Raw genomic sequence first — 17,842 nt, 5'->3', positions numbered from 1 at the left:
CTCATCATACAGGACATGCAGCAAAGTTGCCTGCAGAACCATAAAACCTCATCTCCATACTCACTCCTGCTATGTGGTCTTATAGGTGGAGGACATTGTTACCAGAAGGAGAATGAAATGTGGAAAAATCCACTAAATGGCAGAAAAATCTACGCATCCGTGTACGCAATACAGAGCCATGAACTATTACATTTGTAGGGTTTTACCACCCTGTGCACCCGCTTAACATGCGATAACCTGAATGCAAGCCGGATGGTACGTATAGTTTACTGGTGGCTTTCGACTCAATCTTTGAAATCTACAGCTGCGAGTACTTTGTTTGCATTCCACTTTTGTGCACGCCTGCGTTTACTAGTTCTAAGCCAAAGCACTGCTGCTGCAGGGCATAAAATGATTATATTTGGAGTTTAGTGACTGAAGGAGTGCCTCTTTAATGATAATGTAAACCTCTTCCCTGTGATGACCTGACACATCGTGTGTGTATTCATCATTGACGTGTCCACTGTGTATATTGTGCATTTCAACATGACTCTGTTTTTGTTGTCCCATGTGTATAGTTCTGATAACATCAGAGTGTTGTTGTTGTGTTTATCTGTACACAGGGATTTAGTATTAGTATTCAGATGTTTCATTTAGAGTTTCGACACATACAGTATGTAAGTGATTTGAGTGAAAGATGCTGCTTTTGGCCCTCAGGATGGCGTCATCTGGAGGAGAAGGTCACCGACACGCCCGTTCCCAAACCATGCCCATCATCAGGGGCAAGAACGCCCTCACCAACCCCAAGCTGCTGCAGATGATGGAGACGGGTAACGTGTGCATTCGCCGTGAGGTAATTAACTAACTGAGATGCACTGATGGATTGTACCTGATTCCACTGTTGTGTTTGTGTTTCTAGATGCAAATGTTCAGGATGGAGACGCACTGACGCCGACAAATATCGAAGCGAACCTGTCGACGGAGGTCGCCCTCACTGTGCTCGATGTGCTGGAGCTGTTTGTGCACCATCACAAGGTCTGTGCACCTTCTAGTGTCTAATGTTTCATTCCACTGTTTTTGCTTTGATGATTTAAACTTTTTTTGTCATTTGAATCAGAGTTTACAAAACATAAATAATGTTTATCATGTAAATCATGTTTTAAAAAAAAATTGTTTTTGTTTTATCATGGAGTCAGTAGAAAATCATTTTTTGCCCAAATGGTTTCTCTTCTCACAAAAACCAAAACTGATATATTTTATTTTATTGCCCTTGAAGTGTCCCTCTAGTTCTTTTTTTAAAAATCATTTATAAAGACAGTAGAAATAAACACATTCTTCCACTTGAACCAAACTATACGCTGAGTTCATTCTTTAATTTAGAGTATATGCTGGCCAAATGAGAATAATAAAACAACTACAGCTATATTACTGACTAAATAAACAGTCAATATGGAATTTGTGAATAGCAAGTAAACAAGGTAAGATAGACTTCTTATATGTTGAATTATAATTTACCTCCTGAAGTCAAATGATTATTTTACTGCCACCTGGTGGCAAGCAGGATATTGACTGTTTCTTCATGCTAAATCCCTTGCTGAAGAAAAATATATTGAACTGTAATTGAAATCTGCTTGGTGTTTGTTGTCTTTCTACAGAAGCAGCTGTTGATGGATGATGGACAGAACCCTTTGATGAAGAAGGTGCTGGACACCTACTTGCTCTTCTTTCAGATCAATCAGTCAACGGCAACCCTACGTCACATCTTCGCCGCACTCAGGCTCTTTGTACAAAAGGTACTTTGCATGTAGCACGCATGAGCTCATTCCTGCAATCAGTGGAAACAAATCTACAACACCGGCTCATCCACTTTTTTTCTGTAGTTCCCAAGCGCATTCTTCCAGGGAACAGCAGACCTGTGTGGGTATCTGTGCTCCGAGATTCTCAAATGCTGTAACCATCGCTCCAGCTCCACGCAGACCGAGGCCGCTGCCCTGCTCTATTTTTTCATGAGAAAAAACTTTGAGTTTACGAAGGGAAAATCTATCGTCCGCTCGCACCTGCAGGTCAGTGGCTCCAAACCTACCGTTTGTTTGTGTGTAACCCCTGCTTTTGGACTCACAATCACACTTTAACACTGAGCTCACGTCCTGTGTTTCTCTCTTTTAGGTTATCAAGGCAGTGAGTCAGCTGATAGCCGATGCCGGCATCGGAGGCTCACGATTTCAACAGTCCCTGGCCATCATCAATAACTTTGCCAATGGAGATGCACCACTTAAGGTCATGCATATTAAATCAAGTTGTTTATAAAGCTGCATGTTTATTACTTGCCACATGTCCAGATGTGGCTCCAGAGGTTTTTTTGTTCTTCCCTTTGTGAGCCTAGCTGGGACCATTATTTAGTGATGGGCATCAAAATGTGGAGTAGTTTTCAGTGGCTGTGACATAAATGCTGTTAATTCATATTGAAAATACACAAGAGATAGAACTAGCTATTGTTTAAACTCGTGACTAACCCATCTGACTAGGCGCAAATGCAAAGTTGTAGAATTTGATAAAACCTGCAACAGAAAACTACCCAGCTAACAACAGTCAGAATAGAGGTCACTCTCCTCTAGGTGGTGCTGCTCTCTTTCACACTTTCTGTATGTTGGAGTGCCGTCCTCTTGGTTCTCATTTTCACCAGGTTCTGATTCATGGACAGACTGGTTGTACAAGCAAGCAAATTGTTTTTAGTCATGCTAGGGTTCTGTCTCACTGGAGACTGTTGGAGAGCAGTTTGAGATGCGAATTAGTGAGCAAACACGAGAACGAGCAACAGTCTCTCAGTTGGTATCTCACTGAAGGGGCCACTCACAGCTGAGGACAAATGACATGTTTGCACACAAAGTGTTCAGCTCTTTTTTTCTTGCTATTATCCATGTGAATAGACTGTGGAAATCCCCCCACTAATCCCAATGATGGCAAAATAAAATGAAATAAATAATAATAATCATAATAATAATAATATAATAACAAAGCCTGCAGCTCACTCACCAACTTGCCGAATGATGTCCCTGCTGGATCAACTGTCCTATCTTCCATGTCCAGTATATAATCCACACTTATATGATCCATTTGTCCTCAGCCCTGACATCCTCCCACGTTGATTGTTCATGTGTTGGAAAAGCCTGTTTTTAAAAAATATGGCATTGCAAAATATAAATTATTGTGGCACAAGTGGGTATGCAAAGCGAGAGCTGTGTTCAGCTGCTCGGCAGTAAGTCGGACTCCTTTCCGGGGGCTTGGCTTCCGCCAGGGCTGCGCCTTGTCACCAATCCTGTTTGTGATACTCATTGACAGGATATTGAGGTGTAGTCGGGGGGAGGAGGGTGTGAAGTGGCTGGGTTGAGGATCAGCACCTCTAAAGCTGAGGCCATGGTTCTCAGCAGGAAACTGATGGATTGCCTACTCCGGGTAGGGAATGAGGTCTTGCCCCAAGTGAAGGAGTTCAAGTACCTCAGGGTCTTGTTCACGAGTGAGGGGATAATGGAGTACGAGATTGGCCAGAGAATCGGCGCAGCAGGGGCGGTGTTGCATTCACTCTACTGTACTGTTGTGACGAAAAGGGAGCTGAGCCAAAAGGTGAAGCTCTTGAGCTACTGGTCAATCTTCGTTCCTACACTCATCTATGGTCATGAGGGTTGGGTCATGACCGAAAGAACTAGATTGTGGGTACAAGCGGCTGAAATGGGCTTCCTCAGGAGGGTGGCTGGTGTCTCCCTTAGAGATAGGGTGAGAAGTTTGGTCATCTGTGGGGAGCTCGGAGTAGAGCCACTGCTCCTTCGCATTGAAAGGAGCCAGTTAAGGTGGTTCGGGCATCTGCTAAGGATGCCTTCTGGGTGCCTTCCTAGGAAGGTGTTACAGGCACGTCCATCTGGGAGGAGACCCCGGGGTAGACCCAGGACTAGGTGGAGAGATTATATCTCCACACTGGCCTGGGAACACCTCGGGATCCCACAGTCAGAGGTGGTCAATGTGGCCCAGGAAAGGGAAGTCTGGGGTCCCCTGCTGGAGCTGTTGCCCCTGCGACCCGATCTCGGATAAGTGGTTGAAGATGAGTGAGTGAAGTGGGTATGCACATATGCAAACATCCGAGGCAAAGGACAGGTGAGCGACAATTGTGTCCCTACTACTTGCTTGCTTACTTCAAGTAACAAGCCTAGTACTAGTGTAGTAGGTTGCGATCTGGCATTAGTACATACTGAGTATTCTGATGTAGGGTGAGTGTTTTGAAATTGCTTAATTGATCTCAGTGCTTCTCATAACCAATACATCATGGGTGTTATGGAACCCAGAAAAATATAAGACCAGATCGGATAAACAATGGTCGCTGTGTGGCAAATGTCAGTTTTCTGTGTGTGTCGTGATACTTTTGTATGGTCACTTTTGTATTGCAATTTGTCAAAGCACTGAAATTAGATTAAATTAATTTTTACAGAACACTCCATTCCCAGCAGAGGTGAAGGACCTGACTAAGCGGATCAGGACGGTTCTGATGGCCACAGCTCAAATGAAGGAGCACGAGAAGGATCCAGAGATGCTGGTGGATCTTCAGTACAGTCTGGCCAATTCTTACGCCAGCACCCCTGAGCTTCGTCGCACCTGGCTGGAGAGCATGGTGAAGGTCCACGTTCGCAATGGCGATCTCTCTGAGGTTACAAGAGCTGCACCTTCAACAGCAATGCATGTTTAGTTTTCAGGCACAGACATGAAGAATTTAGGTTTTTTTCCCCGCCTCAGGCCGCCATGTGTTACATCCACATCTCAGCGTTGATTGCTGAATCGCTGAAGAGGAGAGGTCAGTGTAAAAATGCTCCTGTTCTGAACAGCATGTATTTTGCACGTGTGAGAGTGCAAAGTGTGTATGTGACTGTCTGTGGTCATACAGAATTGCATTTAGATTTGCAGACATGAGCATTTCTAACCAGAGAGTCCAGTCACTGACATCTTGCCTGCTTTTTACTAAAACAGTCTCTTCAATTTATTAAAACGTTCATACCTTAAGCCTTCATATCATCATCAGAGGGGTTCTTGTGATTGAAAGCGAGCACATTGTGATCATACTTAATCCTTGATGTGTGCATGTTTTTGTGTGGCAGTGATGAGGTAGGAACTCAGGGGGAACAGACCTGGTCTTTGCAATTAAATATGATTCCCATTCATAATCTCTGTTCTAGATAGATTGCTGCATGGTCTTCTCTCTGCAATTCCAACTTTCGTTTTCTGTGCATGCTTTATCACATTGTCCACAGCATGTGCCTCAATCTACCATATTGGTCCAAATATGAAATGACCCTTAAGACAACCGCCTTTTCAAGACATATTTAGAGAGGAGAAAAGTCTATGTTGCATAAAGCTCTACTATAGTAAACACAGGTGCAATAAACAGTGTGAACTGGCCTCCCTTGGCTCCTCAGATGATCATGTCTTTAGATTAGATTAGACAGAATTTTATTGATCCCTTGGGAAGACTCCCTCAGGGAAATTGAGGTTCCAGCAGCATTGTATAGCAGCACACAGGGTAAGAAGCACACAGAGTATCAAAAGTGACAGTACAAAAGCAACACAGTTTGCAAATATAAATACACAATATAAATACCAGACATACTGGTCAATACTGGTTTACTGGCTACTACTGTTCCTCTCATTCCCGACCTCTGTCTTCCTGTTACTCCTCCTCCCCTGAGTGAGGAGTTGTACAGTCTGATGGCGTGAGGGACAAAGACATTTATCAGTCTGTTTTTTCATGTCAGATTTTTTTCTCAACAGATGTCGCTTCATGCAGATACGCATCACTTATGTAGTGTCATAAAATCAACTACATACTCAGAGGACTTTTTGGACAGGTAAATGCCTGAAATGTCCTCTGAGATTTTCCCATGAAGGGTCAAGAGTAGCAACTAGGGATATTATAGGAGTTTAAAAAAAAAAAAAACTAAACAGAAAAAAGCCCTGTTTTGATGGCCAGAAACAAACGGAATGAGGTGGTGTTCCATAAGCATGCATGAACCAACACCTTCTGGACTGATGGTTTAAAAAAAGAAACAAAAAGTGCACTATGTGGTGTGATGCTGCTGCTCTCTTTATTCAGATAAATCTTTCATGATGCAGCTTGAGCAGCACAAACAGAATAATGTGGATACACTCATGAAATGAAATTGCAGTGGGACAACAGAAGCTGCTTTGTGCCCACATCAAAACGGCAATATTAATTGCTGAGGGACACGCTTGTTTCAGAGCTATTTAGCCCAACCTACTATTACAGATGTATATGACATGTAAAAGTCTAGACTCTAAATATACTATGACCCATTTTTTTTCAAAGCTGTATTTCCAAGAAGAAGAAAAACAACTGATATTTGGACCATACGGTATGTCTGTGTGTGATTGACATCTTTCAGCATGCACTGTATCCACTGTGCCAATGGCTAGCATGGCATTCCAGCAGCTTTGCTTATCGGAGCATGTCAGCATCTGTGTCCTTGGCAAAAAAAAAAAAAAGAGGCAAAAGCAAGTGGAAATAAAGTGTATAAACCTCCTCCTCCCCTCCTACCAAACAGGCTATTGGAGAGCTGACAAGGCCAGGATGTCCACTGTGTCCACTGTGTCTTCAGAGGAAAGCCCTGTCTTTAACTGTAACTCCTTACTAACTACCTCCCGAGATCAAGACAGTGAGTGTGTGCACCTGTTTGGGGGTTGGATGTTTGGCGTATAGGGATGGAGAGCTGTGGGATGTATAGAGAAACAAAGGATGTTCAATGACATGTTTAAACCCAGTAGGTACATTACGGAGAAGTGGACATAAGTCAAACGCAGTCGCTCCAGTGCTGATCCATGTATCCACACGGGTCATCGTTAATTTGTTGAGAGAACCACTGTTCTTGCCTTAATCATATGAAATTGTCACTGATTACTGTCACTGCTTCATCAGACGAGGCGTTCACTGTCACTGGGCGTTGATAACAAAGCACGCTCACATTTAAATGTTCCTGTTTCTGTCTGAGCCTGGAAAAACCTTCTTGTATTTGAATACAAGAATGCTTGTTTAAGAACCAAAGTGTAAGAATGCATTTTCTGCATATGTAAAAGCAATAATGTGTGAAATGTATAGACAATGAACTAATGTTACCATCACTTGTTTGAAACTCCAGCATCGTTCTCTATGGGCTGGGCGGCGTTTATGTGCATCAGTCCTAATGTAAAGGAGGAGGGTGCCATGAAGGAAGATACGGGCACACAAGATACACCATATACTGAGGTACAGTGTCATTCTGTAATACTGAACACTGTGCATGGCCCAAAACAAGGACTTCTCTAAAGCCCTATTGGGACAGGACTAGTTTTATACAGGGAAGTGGAGTAATGTGACTTTAGTAATAAGAACACTTGGTACAAATTACAGATGGGAGCGGCTACTTTGTAATCTGTCCTAAAGTACTGCCATTACGCAAAAAACAACAAAAATAAAACAAAAACAAAAGTTGTACCTTCACAGCTACAGAAACACCTGAGTGTTGACACAATGAAAAGAATTATGTTAAAAATATAAGTTATGACCGCGTAATGCCTCTCAGAAGTGCAAAACCAGATGATAGATGTGTAGTTTCTTGTAATGTGCTGATGTTTTATAGCTGACGTGTCTGCTGCACTGCACAGGACACTCTGGTGGAGCAGCTGGAGCTGTGTGTGGATTATCTGTGGAAATCTGAGCGATACGAGCTCATCGCCGACATCAACAAGCCCGTCATTGCTGTCTTTGAAAAGAGGCGGGATTTTAAGGTGAGCGATGCCCAAACTCTGTTTTGCACTTTGTGTATGTAGACTTTGACACTTGTGTGTGTGTGTGTGCCCACAGAGGCTCTCAGAGCTGTACTACGACATCCATCGGTCTTACCTGAAGGTGACTGAGGTGGTGAACTCAGAAAAGCGGCTGTTTGGTCGATACTACCGCGTAGCTTTCTATGGGCAGGTGAGTAATATATACACAAAACACTTCTCAGATACAAACTGCAGTCCAAAGATGTTGCCTAGTAATGCTATGTTAAATAAAACATTGAATACTATAAATGCTCCACAGATTAATTTAGTTAGCAATTAGCCTGGGTGTACTCCATGTAATTAAATATCTCAAAAGTGGAACTGCTAAATGGAGACACCTTTGTGACCGTCTCCATAACGAAGACCACAGCTGAAACGTGTTTTTAGGACTTTCTTGGGGGGGGGGGATTCGTCCCTGCTCTAGGGTAGGGTTTGGGTGGGGCTCTGTCCTGTCCGGTTGTTAATTCATGCCAAGCTAGACTTGCAAAATGAATACAAGATCAGACGACCTACAACGTTTGTATATTTTATATTATATCTTAAACAAATGTGCCCCAATCACGCTCATATTTGATAGTGAGGTGCAAACTGGCACTCACTATCACCTGACAAAGTTTGATCTGGATCCGATCCAGATTACAGGTTTTTGTGGCCGTTTAACATTGAAAACACCATTTGATGTATATTTTACATTATATCTTAATCAAATATGCCCCAGTCAGTCTCATATTTCAAAGTGAAGTGCAGATTGGCACTCACTATCACCTGACAAAGTTTGATCCGGATCTGACCCAGATTGTGGATTTTGTGGACATTTTAATTTCATATTGAACAACCCATCTGGTGTACATTTTGCATTATATCACAATCAAAAATGCCTCAATCACTCTCATTTTTCTGTTATGGATTTACCTACACCACCAAAACTGGATGGAGGTTCCAATTTTATGCCTGTTTGTCCTCCAGTTATCAGTCGGAAACCAAGTGCCAAAAAGCAATGACAGATTGTACATAGCAGAGATAACCAATGTTCTATGAAAATTATCTGAAAAAGAATTCATAAACCGAAAAGTTGAGAAAAAACCTGACAACACTACAGAAAACTTTGCTTCAAGTGCATGAACTAAATGCAAGTCACTTCGAACAGGACTTTGACCTTTTTTTTCAAAGGTTTAATTTTTGTGGAATTGTAAACTAGCGCTGGTGGAGGTTTGCGCTCTACGAGCGTGGTGCTGTAGTTTGTTAATGAGGTGATAACAAATCATTGCTGGCATTAAAGAGCTCTGAAATCAGGAAAGTGACTTTAAAAAGAAAATAAGTCTTATTCATGATATGGCATCTTAGAGAGACCAGATTCTTTTTAAATAGTGCTTTTTAAATTTCTCTATCTGCTCTTTTCTTCCTCATTTTATTCTATGTCAAGTGTGCGGTAAGTTTTCATTTTCTGTTTTTCTCTCCGCTAACACGTTTATCACGTCTTCTCCTTCTACGACTATTAACAGCCAGTTTCATCTCAAGCTTGCTGTGTTTCCGACTCACTTCCTTCACTCTCCAGTGATAAGATAATTTCCCCCCTAAAAACATTTTGGTGCCGTATGTAACTCCAAGGGCGGCTGGTGTTGAACAGGAGATTATACACGCCTCATTCACCTTTGACCTTTCACTCCAATGGTGTTCTGAAAATGATCTTTCCCATCCAGTGCTCCACACTGACACCCTTGCGAGTGCTGAGTTGCTCTAACAAAAATGACGTGTTTGTGATGTCATTGATTCAAACAACCACTAGGGGGCAGCATAAAATAGAGATTGATGATGCATTCAGCATAACAGCAAAGCCTTATCATTTACACAGGAATAATAAAGTCTGTATACCCTGACACACTCTTGTTCTTCTCACTTTTTGTGCATACGTGTGTGTTCTGATAGGGATTCTTCGAGGAGGAGGAGAGCAAGGAATTCATCTATAAAGAACCAAAGCTGACTGGGCTGTCGGAAATCTCCCAGAGATTACTCAAACTCTACTCAGACAAGTTTGGAGCTGATAATGTCAAGATGATTCAGGACTCCAACAAGGTGACAGATATGTCATCGATGTTTGTCAAACAAAACACTGGACCTCTTTGCAAGAACGAGTCGCACCAACAGATTAATTCTTAAGTGATTTTTATCGAACTTCTCACATTCAGGGACAATTATACCACTTAATGTGTAATAATTAATTTGGTTGTCTACCATCCAGGACCTGTGGTTGTTCTGTGCTGGATTTACGCAGATTTTTTTTTTTTGAGTCTTGCACAGCACACACTTTCGAGCCCATCGTACATAAGAAATTTATTTGCTAAAATGTTCTCGCAGGAGGCCCAGTTGCAGCTGCCCGACTGTTTAACTTCACTGTCTGACATAAATTTGAGGCTGTGCTCTTTCGTTTTCACACAAGGTGAATCCCAAAGACCTGGACCCCAAATATGCCTACATCCAGGTGACCTACGTGCTGCCCTACTTTGATGAAAAGGAAAAACAGGACAAAAGAACAGATTTTGAGCGACATCACAACATCAACCGATTTGTGTTTGAGACACCTTTCACTCTGTTGGGGAAGAAACACGGAGACGTGGAGGAGCAGTGCAAAAGACGCACTATTTTGACCAGTAAGGATTTCTCCCTCTGCACCACACACTTTCGTTCAACGTGCACGTATGGTTGTCCTATCTGGACCGACTTTGTGAACAAGAAAATACAACCGCATGTAGACAAAGTGGTTCCACATTATCCGCGGGACCCAATGCAAGTTTTGCGGGAGGGGACGGTCAGAACTTCACAGCGGGCAGGAGTGGGTGGCTAAAAATAAACACTGTGGGAACAGAAGCGACAAGATGGCTCAGTCAGATGCTTATTTAGGGTCTGCTCCTTTGTCTGCCCCTGACCAAGGCAGCGTCTACATCTGGAGTTAGTCCCTGTGCGCTGGACTGGGGCTGCCCACTGCTCCTAGTGGTTGGATTGTGTCTAACTGTAATTAGGATGTGTTAAATGCAGAGGACAAGTTTCGTTGAATGTATATACACGTATGTGCAATGACAATAAAGTTTCTATTCTATTCAGTCAACAAAGGAGAATAGTGTAAAGTATGCATGTCCACACGCTAATTTCATCTTAAATAATTTAATAGAAGTGGTGGACATTACAGGAGCGAACAGAGAGAGGCACAGTGGAGCACAGCAAGTATGTCTCTCTCTGTTTCACATGAAACTGTCTTTAAATTGAAAACAATCATATAGTAACGCTGTGCCTGATCAGTGCATCAAAAGACATACAGGCCAGGGATTCAACGAAACAAACAATTTCATGAAGTTCTTTATTAATAGCCTAAATGACGTGTTTTCTCCCATGGGACAGGAGAATACACAAAATCAATGCATCTCTATTATTGTGCGCTCAGCATTTCGCAGGTGTGGGCGGGATTGACACACCCATTGTGGGAGCAGGTGGGACTGTAACACACACATTGTGGGTGCGGGCAGGAATGGTCAGAATTTCAGTGGGAGCGGGAAACAGAATATAGTCCCTAGCAGGGCTCTAGACTAAACCCCACATTGCTGCTAGTGTGCAGGTCGGCCTGCTGCAGGGAATTTCCAGTCTGCCTGCAAAGTATCAGCCTCAAACTGTCAACCTTCAGCTTTAATTTGATGGTTTTATATCCATAACAGGTGAACTGTTGTAGGATTTACTGCACTTTAATGTGTGAAGGACCGGTAATAATTCGATATTTGGCTTCTTAGCTGTTTGGCGGTCAGGCGAATGTTATTGCACGTGGAATCTGTTGCCGTCCCCCATCACTATAAATTCCACTCAGCTGTCACTGCCTGTGAAATAAGTCATTATGAGGATCCAAAAACCAAAGACTAACCCATTAAAGAGATAGAAAAAAATGATCAGGTTTGGACAGATTAAATATCTGGTGTGTTATTTAAAAGGAAACACAATCTACTGTCATCAGAAACACCTCTAAGGGATCTGAAGACCATGGTGTTGTGCAAAAGAATTCTTTTCTGAGTGATACGAATGGATCCCACGTATTTATGGTGACTGCTGACCTGAACAACAGGATTATCTGGTCACATTGAACCGAATGCATCGAGACTCAAAGCATAGTTCAAAAACAACACACTTTATATCTAAGACATGAGATGATCCACAAATGGCCACGTCTGTTTCTTACACTATTTTACTTTATGTCCATATGAAGCTGAAATGCTGCACTTTGGTCTCCTTACTTGCTTCCAACTCCAATGTCCTGTGATAGACACCTAAAATACCACCAACTGCAGACCTGACTGTAATTATACTCTGCTCTACAACTGACTTTTGTTTGTCTCTCCTCAGCGAGTTCCAGTTTTCCGTACTTAAAGAAACGTATCCAGGTGGTGGAGCAGCACAGCACCGAAATGAACCCCATCGAGGTTGCCATCGATGAGATGTCCCGCAAGGTCTCTGAGCTCAATCAGCTCTGCAACATGGACGAGGTGGACATGATACGGCTGCAGCTCAAACTGCAGGGCAGTGTCAGCGTCAAGGTGTGACCTATACAGAGGTAAACATCTGCATGCCTGAACGTAGCTGCTTCATCTTATCTCACCTGATTTTCTGCTTCCAGGTAAATGCTGGTCCCATGGCCTATGCCAGAGCATTTTTAGAAGAGAAGAATGCCAAGAAATATCCAGACAACCAAGTCAAATTGCTGAAGGAGATCTTCAGGTAGAACTCTGTGGCACAATATAATTTTCCATTTGTGTATTGCTTGATGATTTTTGCGTGTTAGTCCCTTTTTTTTATTCAATTTTGCCGGTAACCCAAAAATGGACTCTACTCTAATCTGACCGCTTTTTTCAGTAACGAGTAATCTAACGCGTTAATCTTTCCAAATTAGTAATCAGATTAAAGTTACTTCTCCAAGTCACTGTGAGTTACTATTATTTTTGCACTGTGGGTCACTTGCAGCATTAAAACTTGGCCCGTGAGCAGGGGGGTCGGAGTTCGACTGAACTGCCTACTTTGCCCACTCATTGAGCTGCGAACTTTTCATCCGCGGTTTTCTGCAGCAGCTACGAGTTGAAAAAACAGTTTTCATCTTTCAAAGCGCGGTGACGACAGCACACCTGCACTGAGCTTTACAAAGACATTTTAAGGCTTTTTTCCCCTTTATTTAAACCTCTGAGCCATTCTATGTCTCCTCGCTAAAAACAGCTGATCCACGGCATATTAACAACTAACATTTTTTTCCACCCAAATGCACCTAAACTCTCTTTCTGAGGACAACATGATGTAAAAAACGTTGATAAAACTTTCTTACCTGCCAATTTGTTTTCTGCATAAATAAATGTTATCCATTGTTTGTGCTCAAACACCAAAGCTGGGGCGACTCCAGACAGAAAGAGGACATGGGGCGGGGCAGGGAGGGCCCCCCCCCCCCACAACAGCCTTAGATTAAAGGTCCAGTTTTGAAACCTCTTTTTTTTTTTTTTTTTTTTTTTTTACTACTAGTACTAATACTACTTATAATAAGAAGAATTTCAACAACTAAAATGTTTAGAGAGAATTTAAATGTTAGAAAGAATTTAATAGTTACGTTTATAAACAATGTAGGTTATAAATTGCAACTTTTACTGTTCCAGTACTGTCAACAGTTAAATACACGTATGAGGTCATACGGGGCAACAAAAGACTGGGAAAGTTGATGAATGCTCAAAAAACACCTAATTGGAAACAGGTGAGTGTCATGATTGGGTATAAAAGGAGCATCCCCAAAAGGCTCAGCCATTCAGAAGCAACGGTGGGGTGAGGATCACCAGTTTATGAACTGCATGAAAAAATAGTCCAAACAGTGTTTCTCAATGTTCAATTGCAAGGAATTTAGGGATTCCATCATCTACAGTCCATAATATAATCAGAAGATTCAGACAATCTGGAGAACTTTCTACATGTAAGCGGCAAAGATGAAAACCAACATTGAATGCCCGTGACCTTCGATCCCTCAGGTGGCACTGCATTAAAAACCAACATCATTGTGTAAAGGATCTTACCGCGTGGGCTCAGTGAACACTTCAGAAAACCATTGTCAGTTAACAAAGTTTGTCGCTACATCTACAGGTGCAAAATAAAACTCTACCATGCAAAGCAAAAGCCATACATCAACAACATCCAGAAACACCGCCGCCTTCTCTGGGCCCGAGCTTATTTGAAATGGACAGACACAAAGTGGAAAGGTGTGCTGTGGTCTTTGAAATTGTTTTTGGAAATCATGGACATCGTGTCCTCTGGACAAAAGAGGAAAAATCCAGATTGTTACCAGCACAAAGTTCAAAAGCCAGCATCTGTGATGGTATGGGGGTGTGTTAGTGCCCATGGCATGGGCAACTTACACATTTGTGATGGCACCATCAATGCTGAAAGGTACATCCAGGTTTTGGAGGAACACATGCTGCCATCCAAGCAACGTCTTTTTCAGGGACGTCCCTGCTTATTTCAGCAAGACAATGCCAAGACACATTCTGCACGTGTTACAACAGCATGGCTTTGTAGTAAAAGAATGCTGGTACTATTCTGGCCTGCCTGCAGTCCAGACCTGTCGCCCATTGAAAATGTGTGGTGCATTATGAAGCGCAAAAGATGACAACGGAGACCCCGGACTGTTGAACAACTGAAGTCGTACATCAAGCAAAAATGGGAAAGAATTCCACTTACAAAGCTTTAACAATTAGTGTCCTCAGTTCCCAAACACTTATTGAGTGTTGTTAGAAGGAAAGGCGATGTAACACAGTGATAAACATACCACTGCTTGTGAACGGCTGAGCCTTTTGGGGATGCACCTTTTATACCCAATCATGACACTCACCTGCTTCCATTAGGTGTTCTTTGAGCATTCACCAACTTTCCCAGTCTTTTGTTGCCCCGTACCAACTTTTTTGAAATGTGTTGCAGGCATCCATTTTAAAAATGAGCAAATATTTGCACAAAAACAATAAGGTTTATCAGTTTGAACATTAAATATCTTGTCTTTGTGGTGTATTCAATTGAATATAGGTTGAAGAGGATTTGCAAATCATTGTATTCTATTTTTATTTACATTTTTCACAACGTCCCAACTTCATTGGAATTGGGGTTGTAACAAGGGCACAATATTGGACATTGACATTGTTCCCGTCTCAAAATTATTTGCATAGATTTGTTTGTTTGGAAATGGCGGCCATTTTTATGCCGAAAACGGCCATTTTGCCTTGGGCTTTAATTGAGCCGGTAAGCCACAGGGCTCTTGGCACTCCAGTTATTTTTAACCACTGTGTTTTCTTCTTTTATCTCAATATTCCTTCAGATTTTTCAGTATTTGATTAATATTACCATCACAGTAGTGACTTTACTTTCTTTCTTTTTTTATCTGCAGGCAGTTTGCAGAAGCCTGCGGTCAGGCTTTAGATGTTAATGAGCGTCTGATCAAGGAGGACCAGCTGGAGTACCAAGAGGAGATGAGAGCTCATTACAGGGACATGCTGACTGAGCTGTCCGGTATCATGAACGAACAGGTCTCAGCTTTTACTTATTCATGATCATAATCCTCATCAGCACCACAACTTCATATGTATTTTTAGATTATTTTGTCTTTTCATAGGTTTCATTTTCTGTCGTCCTCCATTGTTTCCTTTTATTCCAGCTGCAAAAACATCCTGTAATCTCCGGGTGCTCCTCCCTCTTCACTTCCACTCTTTCTAAACCTGTTCTGTCATTTCTACAAATTCTTCACAAAGTTATTTTTCATTTTGCCCTTCTGTGATGTATGTCACAGATGCTCATATCTGAACTACTGCTTGCTCTGAGACACGCCCACATGATATATAAGAGACGGGCAGAGGGCCCTATCTTGATGGAAGCGGCACAGAGCGGCATAAATGCTTTTGTAATGTGTCGGAGTTCTGTTCGCAATTTAAAGGGAACGTGAACAGTGCAAACCTGGGGCTGGACACAAAGGCATTGAATTTAATGTGTTCATTCGTCTGTACCAAGCTCCAACCTCCCTCCATCAAAAATGAAGCTTACCCGAAAATTCACTGTTTCACAGTTGTGAATCTCGCGGTCAGTTTCAGCAGAGTTCCGGTTCAGGGCACAATGTAAACAAACCTCGTGAAGTGTGGACAACAAGACAACATCAGGGCATGGCAGAAGTCCATCACAGGTGCTACACCTCCTCTACATAACCCTCTCAACTTGGAAGAACATGTCATCATCATAATCGCCCGTGAACTCGCTGGATCAATGCCATCCACATCCTTGCTAGCCATTGTTTGCGTGCACTGTGAGACACTGGAACTCTGCTGGCGCATTCTGGGAAGTGCAGGGGGCTGCCAGGTGGATTAAGTGAAACATTAAAATACTGAATGGAAAAAAGTTGCAGTTCCCTGAATTGGCCCTTGAGGCTGGCACCAAAAATGAGCACATTGTCATAGAAGCCCATGTTAAAATGTCCAACTTTACAACAGAAATAATTATCTTTACAGCCTGGTACAAAAAACTGTTTTGGTGGTTATAGCTCTCGTCCCCCATGACAACTAGTGGAGTTGTTAAAGTGCTGAGATGAAGCGTTTCTGAACGCTCTCTGTGCTTTTCTCTCAGAAAAAAAGTGATATGAACACAGGGCTGAGGCAGCAGATGCAGAAACAGACTTGCTAATGATTTTACCATGCAGCGCCTGAACATTGTCGAAAAATAATGTCTGTGTTTAACACACCAGCTGCAAAGTTGTATAATATGATCCCTTTAAGGAACAACATTCCCAGTTTTGTCTGCCACCTCGTCACTGTTCTACCTCAGTCTATCAGCCACACTTACAGTTCCTAATGTGAAATTTCCAGGTCTAATCCATTGTTTTAAATTCCTTATCTTACCTAGATTCCTCACACGAGACAACCAGGAACAGAACGGCACAGCACCTACTGACGGGCCAGACTCCCGGGGAATTCTTGATGTCGGGAATGCCATATTTCCCCACAAATCTCTGCCGATTGTCAATATGAGGAATAGATTTTGCTGCAGCAGGAAGCAGTGGGGGCGAGTGAACCTGTGAGTGAAGGGAGGAAGCGTGTTGTAGACTGTGGTCGTGTTAGTCTATAGTCCCATCGTTAAATGTTGACTAGGTTGCTGGACTTGTTAGCTACTGGGATTTTTTTTTTTTTTTAGGATTTTGGATCCCGCTGCCGACATCTTACAGACACACTGCAATGTACAGACACGTGTGCACACACGTGCACGCCTTCTCTCCACAACCCTCGCCCTTTAGAGAGCGGCGACCTTAGTGAGCTCGAGGTGCGTTCACAAACTCTATGGTGCATTTTGACATGTTTTTACAAGGTTTTTTTTTTTTAAATAAACAAAATTTATTGTACATTTCCCTACAAGTCTTGAAAGATGTGACAAAAAAAAAAAAGACTTTGAAATGTTTGAATTTCTGACCCAAGAATCTGACTGTTGAACGCGCCTCTAAGTCCATGTTTGAATGTAGGGCAGCTCCGAATTGCTACTTTTTATCCTCGCTAACATTCTGTCACTTTTCAAAAGGGAAAAAAAGAAAAAAAGATGTTTTTGTAACATTTTTATAATTGAAACTGGTTGTTACTGTTCTTATTTCCAGTACTGTTTGGAAGTGTAAATAAGAAGTATTAATATTTAAAATGTTTGAAATGTTTTTTATAAAGTATACAATATATACATATTTGTTTAGCTGAATTTAAAAAGAAAAACAAAACTAAAGTTTTATGTATAACATTGAAATAAAATTTTGTTAATGTCCAAAACTTGTGAATTGCTTTTTAATGTTTTTTTTAACCACATGTTGCAGTTTTGATACATTAATAAGTTCTGTCAGAATTCCATCATGCACACATGCTGCCTTCGAGTGCAGGAATCAGGTGTGTGTCTGTTTGTGCAAATCATTGCCTCTCCATCTGTCTGTTCCCATTTCTCT

The 17,842-nt window shown here is 42.0% G+C and overlaps 1 protein-coding gene across 1 annotated transcript in view; it reads left to right on the top strand.

Moving 5' to 3' along the window:
* The window catches only part of dock10 (dedicator of cytokinesis 10), a 140,477-nt gene extending 122,853 nt beyond the window's left edge, over positions 1–17,624 (top strand). The window contains 17 exon segments of the mRNA XM_034169275.1: positions 697–809; positions 899–1,014; positions 1,635–1,772; positions 1,860–2,042; positions 2,146–2,256; positions 4,457–4,672; positions 4,759–4,816; positions 6,579–6,689; positions 7,170–7,276; positions 7,675–7,797; positions 7,874–7,987; positions 9,763–9,909; positions 10,274–10,484; positions 12,217–12,407; positions 12,488–12,588; positions 15,272–15,410; positions 16,771–17,624. Coding sequence (XP_034025166.1) covers positions 697–809; positions 899–1,014; positions 1,635–1,772; positions 1,860–2,042; positions 2,146–2,256; positions 4,457–4,672; positions 4,759–4,816; positions 6,579–6,689; positions 7,170–7,276; positions 7,675–7,797; positions 7,874–7,987; positions 9,763–9,909; positions 10,274–10,484; positions 12,217–12,407; positions 12,488–12,588; positions 15,272–15,410; positions 16,771–16,818 — 2,227 coding nt within the window. The 3' untranslated portion in view covers positions 16,819–17,624.
* Positions 17,625–17,842: the final 218 nt, after the last annotated feature.

Source organism: Thalassophryne amazonica, chromosome 4, assembly GCF_902500255.1.
Source record: "Thalassophryne amazonica chromosome 4, fThaAma1.1, whole genome shotgun sequence".
NCBI lineage: Eukaryota > Metazoa > Chordata > Actinopteri > Batrachoidiformes > Batrachoididae > Thalassophryne > Thalassophryne amazonica.
This window is presented reverse-complemented; position numbering and strand designations above follow the sequence as displayed.